This window comes from Bacillus rossius, chromosome 8, assembly GCF_032445375.1.
Source record: "Bacillus rossius redtenbacheri isolate Brsri chromosome 8, Brsri_v3, whole genome shotgun sequence".
Classification (NCBI taxonomy): Eukaryota; Metazoa; Arthropoda; class Insecta; order Phasmatodea; family Bacillidae; genus Bacillus; species Bacillus rossius.
In genome coordinates this window covers 39,621,444-39,636,125 of record NC_086336.1, presented here as the reverse complement: position 1 = coordinate 39,636,125, position 14,682 = coordinate 39,621,444, and the positions used below count along the sequence as shown (strand labels likewise).

Below are 14,682 nucleotides of genomic sequence, written 5' to 3'. Positions count from 1 at the left end.
CGTGCTGAACACTGTGGAGAGCGCAAAAATGACTGCCTCACTCTATCAATGTTTTCAGCGGAAGTGACAGTCCGCGGACCTCCTGTCCCACTTTTCATCTCACTTCCACCCGCCCTAAATGTGTCCACTCACGTAACAATTGATTGCCGACCAGGAACTGAACCTGCAGGACGAATATTGAACCGAATACGGAACGCTCATTGAGTGGCAATAATGGAACGGTCATTAGAAAAGTAAGCTTCGACGGGAAACGCGCGCTGCTCGTTGGTCCAACGCATGGCAGCAACTGACTAGGCGGGTGACAACACGTCATGGACTGCCCTTTTGAACGAGACCCTCCCCACCCTTTTCCGACCCCTTCTCACCTCTTTATGCGAAATACAAATCAGCATGTTTCCGCGCCATACCCTGTACTATAGGTGAAAGTGTGGTCCAAATTATAAAATATGCAGTAAAAATTTTCAAAACTACAGACTAAAAATACAAGTTTTGACTGTTTACACTTACAAAAAAATTCACGTTAAATAAAAATATAAACTATGAAGACTATGCTTGCTAACATATCTCAGAGGATACCCATATTGAAAACCTATTTAAAAACCTGGGCAGTTTTTACATAAAACCCTTAGGGATAAATCTAATCTTGTTGATTGGTGGACAGGTATATAAATCATTAAGGTTTCATTCTAATCTGACACGCTGATGTGGTGTAGGTCCCAGATACAATATCAACACCCTGCAAAAAGTAAACTTTATGAGCAATGAGTTAGAATTTGAGCGTTTCGTAGCCCATTACAACCATGTAAGTCATGACGTCCTAAATCTCTGTGCATATCCAAGTAATGTAAAAACCCTACCTTTTTCTTCTTAGAATAAACATAATGCATATGACAAAATGTGTTGTACGATACATTATTTAGGACATGGTTTCAAAGTGAAATGTTCAAAACATGCACTGTTTACATTAACACAACACTTCAAATGTTTGGCAATATGCCACTGATTCTCTACAAGAACAGAGTGGTTGACACAAACGCTAACAATAAGTGAGCGTAACTCAACTGCTTTTCCCAAGTGTTGGAACGTTTCTGCAAAACTTGCATAAACAGTCTGGAGGAAGCATTCGTTTTCTAATTCAACCAACCTGTGAAAACATACAAGGGAAAAAAGGCCGCAGTTCTAGGGTAATTTAGTGTAACAGTTCAGACATTGATAACACAACATGTGTTTCTGTACGGTATTTTATTTTATTTAAAAAAAAAAAAAAAAAAAAAAAAAAGTAACAAAATTTTATTTTATTTCTCATTGCATATAAAAAAACTCCATTATAAAAATAGACCAGTAACATCAGACTGAATATCAATCCAAAATTATAATATTTTTACTAACTAAATTCACCTGTGTCTTATATATCTCCACTCAAGTCACAGTACTCAACAAATCCTCCTCGCTGCAGTATCTTCTTTGTGTGTGGAGCGTGCGTGTGTTCCCCGCACCTGACGGTCAAACTGTCACCGTGAGTGTGGATGCGAGCACGGCAAATTCTGTATTGTAGACAACGCCACTGGACTGTGCTGCCTGTGATGACGTGGACGCAGAACAGATAGTCGTGGTGGACCAACAGTGGTTTGCCTTGTCTACTGCGCAATATCTGCAGACCACCTGGCGGGAAAACATCAAGGTATTAGCTTCAAGGCCGTAGACAATATTAACCTCTTAAAAATAAATAAAAGTGCAATTTCAAGCTAGCAAAAAAATAATCTTGGCATTACTATTATTATATAAATCATTACATTGTTTTGGCATACACTATGGCAATAAGACACAAACTAGGGCAATAATTTACACAATATATTTACATAATTTATGGATTCAGTTTGGAATTATGTGCTTTTTATGCACCACTTCCTTCATATTTTGCAGCTTGTCACAAGTTCATAATTCTTTTTTCATACACAACCAACATTTAAAAAAAATATGACAGCATTACGAAAGTTAGTACGTAGATTCAGTTCTGAAATTATGTACACCATTTCAGATGGTATCCTTAACAAAAATTAACTTACATATATGTTGTATTGATACGTGTTCACAGTCTTAGTGAAAGTTTTATTCTGAAAATACTTCAACTTTCTGCTTGTGATACAGCTGAAGCATGGCAACACAACTGGAAAATCTAACTATTTTTGTCCTTTCCTGGAGCTGTGATGCAACTGAATTCATTAGTAGGCCCGTGAGTTGAAATATTAATTTACTACTTTGAAAAACCATGTAAAAAAATTAAAATGACAAAATTACTGTAAAATAAGTAAGTATCACACCATATCATTAGAAAATAGTATTGTTAATTCTTCTACGCCAAGTTAAATTCGTAATAAATGAAAACAAATTATATCTGAAGCAAGACGCACCACCATTTGTTTGAGGGATCATCGGTGGTCGTAATCACTACAGCATGCAGCTCATATGGTTGGACAAGGATTGGTGGTTCAATCCAAACAACTAGCATGGCTCATATTTAACTATGAGCAGCATTAAGTTAGTATCAAAGTAGTTTTAAGCCCATTATGATTGAAGGGATACCATCACCTACAAGGTTTTTTTTGATATCACAGAAAAAATGAATAAAACTAATAAGAATTGCAGGCAGTATGACTTGTGTTTCATTTTCAATTAAACACAAAATAATTAAAATAAAGAAAGAATAATATATTATAAACATAAGGTAATTAATTATTTTCTGTAAGAAAACTAGCATAAAATACACGAAGTTTATTCATTCTTAAAAACAGGTGAATACATACTCAGAAAATATATATTTTGTAAACATTTGCTCAGATACAAAGAGTTTTTATCATAGAACAGGAAACAACATATTTAATGCTGGTAAATGCTTTCAGATTTTTAGGAAACATGAAGACATTTCTTTAAACTTATTCATTCTTTTTTTTTATCTTGAATATCAATAAAAGTACACTTACAAATAATATATAATACAGAAATATTTTAATACCAACAAACTTGGCCTCAATCAACTACTGAATTTATTTTGTATCAATGCTGCATACATGATTAAACATATGGACCTAGCTTGTTTACAACTCTATATGAGTTTTTAAAATAAATCTTTGTAAATTTAAGAACATTATACGAGAGAAACCAAAAATTTGACAACAAATTTTATATACATACATTAACTGGTTTTTTCTTCGATTGTCATAATACCAAGAGAGACAGGGTGAAAATTTATCCACCACAATGTCAAGAATGTCTGTCTGGCAAGTGTCTTTGTCTAGAAACATCTCTCCTCCCCCTTCCTGCTCACACACTAATCCCCCCCCCCTTTCCAAACAATGTTCTTTCCATGACATCTCCTCCACTACTTGGATGACTGGAGGAAGCAAAGCAACTTGCAGTGTAATGTGCTCAGCCTAACACCGGAAGGATGAGTTTAAATTTTCTACTAAATTTTAACAGTTCATTTTGCTTATTGAGGATCTTCAGTAGACGTTATTGTAAGATTATACACAAAAGCAACATTGACAATCAATATATACAAATGCTCTCCTCTGTTATTGAATCACAGTGAATGTAACATCTGATTGTGGTGAACAAAGCCATCGTGGTTGTAAATGCGTCCAACGTTGGGTCCACGCCGAGCATCTGGCGGCGACCTTGCTGTTCCTCGTGTGAACGCGCACCGGGCAGCCGTTGTGTTTTGCGCAACGCAAGTCGACTTTGTGGTAGCCATTATGAACCAGTCGTGGCAGTCCCTACAAGCTGGACACTATCTGCAGCCCAACTGCAGGAAACATGACCAAGCGAGCATCAAGGCTGCAAACAGCTTCTTGTTCAAAAAGACAATAAGACAAGCATGCAGAGCACTTTATTAATGAAGTGCTCATACGTTGCAGGAGAGAATGAAAGAAAAACCGGTGATGTGGGCAGAAACAAGAAAAGTTGCAAAGAATATTGTAGTTCTAGGCTTGACCTTATTGATATTTTATTATTTTTGCCGAAATGTAATCATATTAGTTCTTATGAATATCAGACCTGCCAACATTCAAATTTAAAAAATCATGAGGTCCTCGATAAAAATTTTCAGGCCCATAAATACAGGTTAGATACAAAAAAATAACAAATGAGAATCTTTAAATTTAAGTGACATACCTGTACATATGTTACATGGTCTCTGCTTCAAAATTTATTTCAACAAATTATAGGTTGCAGATTTAATTTAGTTGAACATAATTTAGCGCTGTCGTGTAGTGATCATGCAGGGCCGCAACTAAAAAAGATGTAAAATAACATTCTACTCGTGTAACATTATTATCACTGTTCACAGCAAAATTAATTTTTTTTATTGGAAGCAATACACTTCAAGTGTTAGTTGTGTTTTTTTGTAGTGACATGTTTCACAATGTCTCCTCTTCCACTATGCGAGATAGAAAAATCAGCACGGCACACGCTACAAAACGCAAAATTGCTTCCTTTACGTGACTCGAGTATTGATGGCAACTCGTTACTGTAAGCTTTCGTAAAACTTGTTTTGTAACTTTTACAAACAAAATCTTGGGGCCCCAAAAAATCGTGAGGAAACACTATTTTGGCGTGAGGGCGTGAGATGGACCTTAAAATCGTGAGCCTCACTCCAAAATCGTGAGAGTTGGCAGGTCTGGAATATATACAGCCAGTTCATAACTCAGTTTACAGCGCAACACTGAATAGCAAAGTACTGGCATCTTCTTAAAAATTCTTTAAGGAAAGAAATGAAATCAAAATGAAACTAAATTAAAACCAAATATTAGATTTAACTGTTTTTCTTATGGTTTTTAGGGGGAAACAGTGAATGAGATTTAAGAAACAATGAATGAGTGGATTAAGTAAACAAAATATAAAACGATGATGTTCCACAATGTGAATGTGTATAGTACTATTACGACAGGGTCTAGTGATGAGGCTGACGAGACAGCTGGCGAGGAGTGATGCAGGTGGCAGCCACCCATCTCGTACCGGCACAGCAATCTTATTAGTGCGGCACCCTCATTCCTCCCCTGCGGGTATGGCAAGTTTCCACAGCCTCACCTGCGGGAAGTGGCGTAACTGGAACGTCAATGTTCTGGGAGCTTCGAATGTCAGGTCGACCCTGATGACGCGACACTTCAGAGGGCTGCGAGACCTTTCCAGCGGGAGATGAGATACATAAATGGCAAGGTTAACCTGCAAGGACCTTCCTCACCACATCGTGGGCGAAAATGGACTTCGAGCGGCAGGCTTCGTGTGTGAGATTGGTGCATCTGGGACCAAAGCATCCAGCACGGTGTTGTGTGGGGCGGACAAGTGGCATAGTGTTGAGACAGGCAGGTGCGGTAAGGGATGAGTAGTAGTGAAAGCCAATGTCGAGCTGAGCTCCACTGGGGAGAGTAAATCTTGGGCTTAATAAGAGTGATTACTTTATGGACAGACATTTTAGATTTTGCAATTTAATTTATAGTGTAAATATTAGCTAAGAAATAACACTCTAGTTAATTAATTAATCTTTTCCTGACCTCTTTTCCCCACTTGTAACAGTACTTTTTACTTAATTCTGCCTCCAAAATTATAGATTTAAAAAAGACTGGGTCTCTTTATAATTTAAAAGCACCAAAAACCTTATTTAAATAATACATACCTGAAATTACCATACCTAAGGATTAAGGGGTCTATCTAAACTGCATATTAAACATACTGCAAGTAATAATTTATCTTAACCGAAAAGAAACAAAAAAGAAACCCACCCATCAATACCTAAAATAAGGTTTAAGACCTATCATTAGGTTGAAAGAGATCCTAAATTTTTATAATAAAAGCCCAAAATTTAATAATGTCTTTAACTCCTCCGATATTTTACACAGTTTTTAACCTGCCCTGAAACCATCAATTCTTCTTGAGTATTTCTAGTCAGTATAAAATTAGACAATCTGGGAAACAGCTAGAGAAATACCATTTCTGCCTTTCCTGTTCCATGTTTCATGGACTCTAAAACAATATGTTGATGGTCACTAACTACTTAACCTCCTACCTTTCTTAAGCTCAAGCTATAATTAATTGTAGGCACTACATGCTTGTTGTCTTGAGAGGGCCATCAACTTCCCAGCCACTTCACCTGCCCGGTACATGCGCACAAGCTGCTCACAATCAAAACTGGAAGACATCCACATCCAGACCTACACTTCAGCTGCCAAGGGAGCAGTCTCGGAGTGCTGCTATGTGTCTCTGCAGCAAGCAGCACAGAGGCCTAGCAAGGTTTACGCTCGGGTAACCACGTTGCTGTCTGTCTCAAACATGGATGGCTATGTGCACTTTGCTGGCTTAGTGTTGCTCATGCCAAAAAAAACCTGCATTAGAAATAAAATCATCACATTATTTTAAAAAATAAGCCCCAAAGAATACTTTAATTGTATTTTATTACATTAAGTAATTTACAAAATAGTTTATATAATTTTTTTTACAAACAAAACATTTTAAATTATAAATAGCAACACTACTTGAAAATTAACAATCAATTCTCACACATACTTGGTTTTAACAGCCTGTGAATGTTCAACTAAATGAACTGCTTCATTTCTAAATGTTGTAGTTGGGTGGTTTGTGTGAGTGCTCGCACCGCCTATGCACATTGATGCTGCTGTACCTGTGCAAGGCCAACAGCCACGTGGACTAATTGCAGCCTATTCCTGTTATGCACCACTCGCAGACCACCTACGAAGTAACACATGACAGGGTCGGTTTCGCCGGGATACCAGCTACTAGCACACTTCCACCCAGACGTGCAGTAAGAGTGTAGGTCACTGGCAGACATCTGAGGCCTGAGACATCCACGTACTTACGTAACTTACAAACATAGTAAGGATGCCAACATAACTGCTTTTACAATTTATTCTGAAAACAGAATGTTCTGCATCATATCACCAGGTGTGAAAGGCACTGAAGATCACAACTCTGCAGATTCCTTTCAATGTAAGTGTGATTTTTCTTACACATACACTGTCGTTAGCGCAATGGCCCACAATACACTGACCTATGAAACTACATAAATTCCCCTTCAGGGAAAACACAAGTAACTGGTCTACACGATGCCCTGCTACAATTCTGCACCATCTGCACTGGGAATTCACAGCAGAGATTGTCACTGCATCCTACCTCCCACACAATCTGTAAGCAGCACGTTGTATTTCAACATGACGCATTATGACAAGGAGGAAAAAGCCAGTAGCTTGGTGTTAATACCTAGTTAAAAACAAAAATTCATGAGTAAAAAAAAACACGAGGTCTGTATGTTAGAGTCGTAAAGTAGACAATGTAAAAATTTTTATGCAAGTTAAGTAAAAAATTCCAACATCAATAATTCACCTTAATATTACTTGTCTTCACTGAGCACAGAGGATAAAACTTCTGCTACTCAACAAAGCCTCCTATCTGCAATATCTTCTGTGTGAGGTCCGTGCGTGTGTACCCCGCACCTGACGGTCAAACTGTCACCGTGAGTGTGGATGCGAGCACGGCAGTGGACTTTGCTGCCTTTGACCTTGTGGAAACAGAACAGATAGCCATCATTGACCAACCAACGGATTGCCTTGATTACTGCGCAATATCTGCAGACCAGCTGAAGGAGAACACACCAGGGCATTAGCTTCAAGGCCGTAGACACCTTCTTCCAAAAATACACCGAAGTGTATTTCATGCAAGCTACATAAAGAATGCCTGGCACTGCAGAAATGCAAACCATTATGAATGCTAGCCATACTCACGCAATGGCATAAAGGAGTACACTAACACATGATTCAGTTTGGAACAAGATTTTCCTCACGTTTTGCTATCTCAGTTAAAAATGCATGCAAAGCTGAATTTCTGAACAATTGCAACAACGGGAAACATTTTACAGAACAGAGTAGCATTACCATAACAAAAATTAAGGAAAAAAACTGTTGTGCCCGCAATTGAAGCATGTGCCGCTTCATATCTCTGGTACATAGTGCTTCACCCGCTAGATGGCTAGCACGTGCATCTTGTCTATTCTAAACATTTTTGAATTCACAATAATCAAAGTGAGCCATGGTAACCTATTATTTCAGGGTCCCGTTATAAAGTTTGTGAACAATCACTAAAATAACAATGCGTATGTGCAATAGTAATTTCAAAAATAATAAATTGAGATTAATTTCTAATATTTAAATACATTCATTCTACTATTATGTTTGAATTGAAATACCAGTGAATAAAATATTACATGTTAATTTTTTTCAAATAAAAAAGTTCTATTGATGATTCTTAAGTAGATACATAAATATAATCTTTTTTTAAAAATTACTAATTTAGACAAATAAAGGTTTTTTCATTGACAATATATGCACTGTAAAAAATAGTGTCACACAATGCATCAGTAGCGCTAGTCCAAAACCTATAAGGCATACCCTTTCTTTAAGCGTGGCTGCTACTTTATATAGCGCTAGAGCAATAAAAATAAAATTGTCTATGTTAAGTTTCAATTTGTTGTTTACCAGGTTTACATATAGTTTGCATAATACATGAAGTTAGGGCACATGAATTGTCATACACATTATGCATTATATACTGCACAGTAACAGAAATAAAGGGTATTACTAAATGATTCCTTAATTAAATAATGCCTTCCTTTTGTACCACCACTGTTCAGAGTTATATAGATATGCCAAGTCAGCAACATCTGTAAACTTTTACATGAACTGTATGGTTGCTGATAATGCCATAATAAAGTATCTTACAGAAAAAATAATTCTGTTTAACAACAAAAATAAGGAAAGGTCATAAAGTTATGAGTTGTTTCAGAACAATTAAAAAATATAAATTGGTAAGCAACAAAAAATATGCCGTTTCATATAAAAATGTTTAATTTATTTCAAATTGCAAACACATATTCAATACTGAAATCACTAAGTGTTTACTACCAAATAAAAATGTACATACAGCAAATAAGAAAACGACAAAACTTGACACAATGGTTGATGTGCACTTTTGTCTTGCTTATTTTTCACGACGGAGTTATCACCATTGGTGTCTGCAGTCACTCCAATGGTCCCCACGCATTGGGCCCGTGAGTATGTTCTCCGCACCTGACGGTCAAACTGTCACCAACTGTATGAATGCGAGCACGGCAAAAGTTGTGCTGTGTACACCGCCAGTGGACTTTGCTGCCTTTGATCGCGTGGATGGAGAACAGATAGCCATCATGGACCAACACGGGTTTGCCTTGTCTGCTGTGCAATATCTGCAGACCACCTGATGGAACACACCAAGGCATTAGCTTCAAGGCCGCAGACACCTCCCTCTTCCAAACTAAATAAATTTAGTCATACCCTATGGCATAAAGCAGTGTGTCAAGTGAGCAAACTAACACGTGATCCAGTTTGGAACAAGATTATCCTCACATTTTGCAATTTCAGTCAAAAATGCATGCACAGCTGAATTTCTGAGCAACTGCAACAACTTGAAACCTTTCACAGAACAACAGGGCAGCATTAACAGAACGGAAATAAAAGACTAAACTGCTATGTGCCCAACTGAAGCATGTTCTGCTTCATATTTCTGGTACACAGTTCTTCACCCACTAGATAGATGGCAAATGTATTTCATATATTTAAACATTTTTAATATGCAATAACCTCTTATTCAATGTTACTTTTAAAAAGTTTGTGAATATCACAAAAATAAATTTCATATTAGAGTTAAAAAGTATTATAAAACATTTTTATAAGTATACACAGTGTCTCCACAATTTCAATTCAGTCCAATTTTAATTTTATTTTAGGATCCCTAGTGAAAAATTTAAATGGTTACATTACTGTAAAAATACCAAGTTCATACATAGTTTGCACAATAAATACTAACACAGTACCACCAGACCTGTCCTGCATTTTTTGTATTGACATTGTACAGGGCCACACTGATTGATGGCTGCCAAGTTTTTTTCCTTGCTCAAAAGACGCACTATCAGTGGATGGCTTCATAATGGTGAGACCAACTTGCCAAGATGTTTTATCTTGAGAGGTCTTGGGAGTTGGCTTTCTCAGTTGATTTTTATCCCACTTCGGTGAAGAAAATTTTTACATGTTCTCTTTTTCTTGGCTGCAAGCTTCACACATGTTGAACTCACTTTTTTAACACCAAGTTGGGTCGCGCACTGTAGATAGAGGGTGTGTCGCAATAGCCCGCACATTTTATAAACAACTGACTGCCATAAAAGGGCTTCTAAAACCAAGCAAGTATCAGAGTTAGCCCTTTACAATAGAGTTAAAAAACCAATGCCAAAAACCAATTTTATACGGATACAATTGAATGGCAGCAGGGAGCAGGTACATACATACACATCCTTCTCCTATGAATGCCTCTCTCCGAACAACAACAATAAACTTTGAATCACATATTAATTCATTTCAAATTAACATTTCTTTAATTTCATATTGTTTTAAATTAACATATATATTTTTTTAAGCAAAAAAAAAAAGTGGTGGAAAGATGTTCAGGTACAGTTCAGAGGAAAGAAATACCTGGTTTTGAAAATTGCTGCAACATCTGTAGCTTGATTTCAAATTATACTAAGAAGAAAAAAAATAGTAGAACCCACGAGTTGTGAAATGGGGCTCGAGAACAAATGGCAGCAAGTTAAGTCACACTCACAAAGTTACTTGCTAGGCAGGAGAGGAAGAAAAGGAACAAATTCACAGGGTTCACAGACGTGTTTCTTTACAATGGACTTCAGTAATGCTGGAGTTGTGTGAACATTTATTAATAAAAGCGAGTGACAAAGAGATATTTCATATAAAAAATTTTTATTTCAAAACAACGCAATATATTCGATACTGAAACCTCAAGAGTGCCACTAGAAAATTGAGATTATGTTCTGCGAATGCGAAAAATTTATGAATCTTGGCCCAACAGTTGGCTTTCACTTTTGTGTCGCCTTTTCCACGATACAGTCATCACGGTGGCCGCTGCTCCCGAGAGCAGCCTCGCTCCAGCAGTTCCCGCATGGCGGTCGGCTTGCTGCCGCAGGTGTGGACGCTGTCCTTCCTCCGGCACCGCGGAACAGGCTGCCGTCACGGGCCAGATTCCGCGCAGGACCTGCAGACCGCCACAACGTCAGCTGCGTGGCTTCGCGACTCCTTCCCGCTCCTCCCAACGTGCCCGCCACATTACAAACATACTGCGAGACGTCTTTAATCTGGGAAGTCTGGCAATGCCGCGTTATTTATTTATTTATAGTAGTTATTTAAAAATGTAACATGCCCATCAACAGTTTTAAGCCATCTGCGGTTCCAAGAAGACTTCCCGGGAGGGGCAATTGTACATGGAATAACACAGTTGCAAATCATGACATTAAATACATCAGATATGTACTGGCCTTGTAATGTTTACAACACTGAACCTTAATATTTCTGAACAACTTTTGATGAAAGAAAAGTTTAACACTTGAATTTAAGGTTCTAAGTAAACATGAACATAGCTTCCAAAATAAATAATACATCATTCAGGCTCGGGTAGGGGGGAGGGGGGGGGGGGCCCTTGGTTTTGGTGGGAATATCAGAGAAAAACTAACATACAGTACAACGAAAAAAAAAAAAATACAGATGAGCGTTACTGTTTCAAAAGGCATTGATATCATGTGATTCAGATCTCTTCTTTGAAAAATTGTTACAGAAATGTATCAGTGAAATGTGAAATGTAAGCAGCTATAAAACAGGAAACACTGCACCGAAACAAAATCAAACAGAAACGATAAACTCTGAGCGAACTAAAAATGCAGCCAGCGCAGTAATGTGACCTGGCGGCCAAGATCAACATGTTCACCCGAAAAAATGTAAACGTGAGCAGCTCAATTGTTGCCAGGTTAAAGAATGTGTTGAAGCATAGAATGCCAGATTAAAGGCCTTTTACTCTATTGCATTTTTACCCATGCATTGATTCACAGAGCTGTTGAAAACAGTTAAACTTCACAGACTGAGAACAACCTGGTTTAACCCTCGTTTAACTCAGGGACCCAATGCTTTATATTTATTTAACTCAGGGACCCAATGCTTTATATTTATTTTCTCATCTATTTATGCACAAATTCTAAACTACTGCAGTAGTTTTAACAGTCACTTTTTTCCTTTATGTACTAATTTAAACTTCAGCAGCACATAGTTTTTAACAGTGAAAGTTTTCCACTAACTCTATTAAAATATTGCTGCTGTTCAAAAAACAAAGTTCCACTGAAGGGTAATTAAATGAAATTATATTTGGGGTGGAATGAATTATACATTTTACCTCTTATAAATCTTTATAGAAGTACATTTTACCACTATACCATGCACATAGCTCAAATTCATCAATTCACGATACAAATATACTGAGGTAGGAAGCTGGTATAGAAATAGAAAACTGAAAAATCTTAATTGGAATTTTAAATTTATGAAATTAATTTTTTTACTACATCAGAGTAAGAATTGAAGCAATGGTAAAAAATCTATGTATTTTAAGTAAGTAAGCTCATTACAAAATTCATTTGGCTGTATGGAAGAGGAGAAAGCATTAAGAAAAAATGAAATAAGCTGAGTTACAACCACAAGTTTTTAATGGTGAGAATTCAAAGTAAGATAGTAGTTTCAATCAACTACATAATACCAATGACACTCATATCAACATCTGTCGGATCACCATCTGCAATGTCTGCACTGGTACTAGGCTGTGCAGGATATTCACACGTAAGTATCTTCCTCTCCTTGTAGTCGTCTTTGTTTGGCATTGGTAGTAGCACCTTTTCTAAATCAACATGAGTTGTACTTTTTTTCTGCTAATAATAGTGCCAGTTATTAGTAAAATTTGGGGCAAAATTGAATTTTTTTCAAAATTTTTATTAAGTTTTTAACAAAATTCTTCCTATCTTCCTATTTAAAATTTTTACTTGGTTTAATTTTTCCTTGGGCTCATTCAATTTTAGTTTTCTAATAGCCACCAGACACACACTTGTTGGCTGGGAACAGCCTCTGGCTCAATTGCACATCCCAGTCTCCGGTATACAAGGAGAGCTGACATTTGCTTGGGTCTCTTTGTCTGCAACCCCTCCTCCGGCTCTTTGGTTCCCCAAGCATGGGTAGCTAAGATTATAACCCCGGATCATCCCTTAGCTCGCCATCTGGGCATCTACGATCCTTCCTCCTCCCTTCCCCTGAGATGCTTTGGTGTGGACTGCACTCTGCCGCACAGGCATATCTGGCTTAAAATAGAAGGGGATATTATTTTGAAATTCAACCTTTTTCTTGGAGGATGATGATAAATGAAGCCATACAAAAACAAACAATATCAAACGAAAAACTGAAAATAATTTTTAAAAAAAATTTGTTGTCTGTAAAGTCTGTTTACGAATGATAGTTTAACGTGACGTCATAACAAAACATTGATGAAATGATTGCATACTTTTATGAAAAAAATTGAATAATTTTTATTGAATTATCACTATTTTGTATGGATACAAAGGAGTGAAATGAAATCTACAATTTAATTGATAAATTTACTTTTATTTGCACTCATTAATTCAAATATGTTTATTACTTTGACGAATAGATTATTTTAACTATAACTTTTATACATGTCTGCTATTTAACTTCTTCCAATCTGTGTTATTCTGTTAAGGATAGGACGATGATAGGAAAAGTAGGAAACGAATGGGAGTGTTTCAAGTTTAATGTGCCTCGAAAAAGTCAAATTGATGGTTGTTTCAATCGAGTGGAAGAGAGATAGATGCGGCGCAAGCATACAATGAGCGTAATGGGACACAGCGAAATGGGACAATGTGCGTTATGGGACACTTTTTCGTGCGTTCAGTCGGCGTTCATCAATTTATTAGACGTCACGTCAAAAATAAACTTTCTTGAATAATAGTTTGTGAGGATAGTTTAAAATTTTCTCACTACAGCTCCTTTCACCTTGTATTTTCAGTTTCAGGAGGAGGGAAGGGGGAGAGGGAACTGCCTCCCCCTTATCCCCCTTCGACACACCATTCAATGTATTCTTGAGTAGTGAGGATTTAGATCCTATTTTTTGGTAATGTAATGATTAAGTGTAATTATTTTTAGATTTGTCTTTGCCTTTTCTTCAGATTTTCTGTGTCTTCTCCGGTCTCCAAGAAGGTAGCTGCAGCAGTAAATGGAACCTATCTCCCAAAACTCAACCCTAATATTTTAATTTATGTTTTTGTTGCCTGGTTTTGTTAAATAATTCTTGTTTTTACCACTGCCTGATTTTTGTTTGTGCAAAGGAGTTTCAGTATTGGAGTTACAGCTCCGTTTTGATCTGTTTCTTTCTACTGGGATGCTTCTTTTGTTCTTCTCTCCACGTGAGAGATTCGTGCAGTGTCCTGTACTTTTCACTAATGCTTCACTAAAAGACATCCTTCAATTGCTGCCATGCAGCACTCAGTTTTGAAGGAATATAAGCCATTATCGTTTATCCCTTAGTAAATTTCCAAAGCACCCTTCGCTTACTAAAAAGACGAAGTGTCAAAATTTAAAAAAAAGCTAAGAAAATGACTAAGGATGTAATTTCTATTTTCAAATTATAACTGTTCCTGGCAAGTTTTGATAGTTTTAAGTTACATGGTTTTACTAACTTTTGTTGAAAAAGTTT

At 36.9% G+C, this 14,682-nt stretch overlaps 1 protein-coding gene across 12 annotated transcripts in view; it reads right to left on the bottom strand.

The window, feature by feature from the left end:
* LOC134534775 (protein tramtrack, beta isoform-like) overlaps window positions 1-14,682 on the bottom strand; it is a 76,264-nt gene that overhangs the window by 10,214 nt on the left and 51,368 nt on the right. For 7 of the 12 annotated variants that reach the window (XR_010075538.1, XR_010075537.1, XM_063373342.1 and 4 more), the window contains one exon: window positions 10,783-11,139. The exons of 2 other annotated variants lie outside the window; for them this stretch is intronic. Coding sequence is in view for 2 of the 10 variants with exons in the window: in XM_063373345.1 (XP_063229415.1) it covers window positions 1,406-1,662 (257 nt within the window). In the remaining 8 variants the exon portion in view is untranslated. Of the gene's footprint in view, window positions 1-1,398; window positions 1,663-8,891; window positions 9,298-10,782; window positions 11,140-14,682 lie in introns of those variants that run through there. 3 more of the 12 variants (XR_010075536.1, XM_063373345.1, XM_063373348.1) reach the window with 2 other exon arrangements.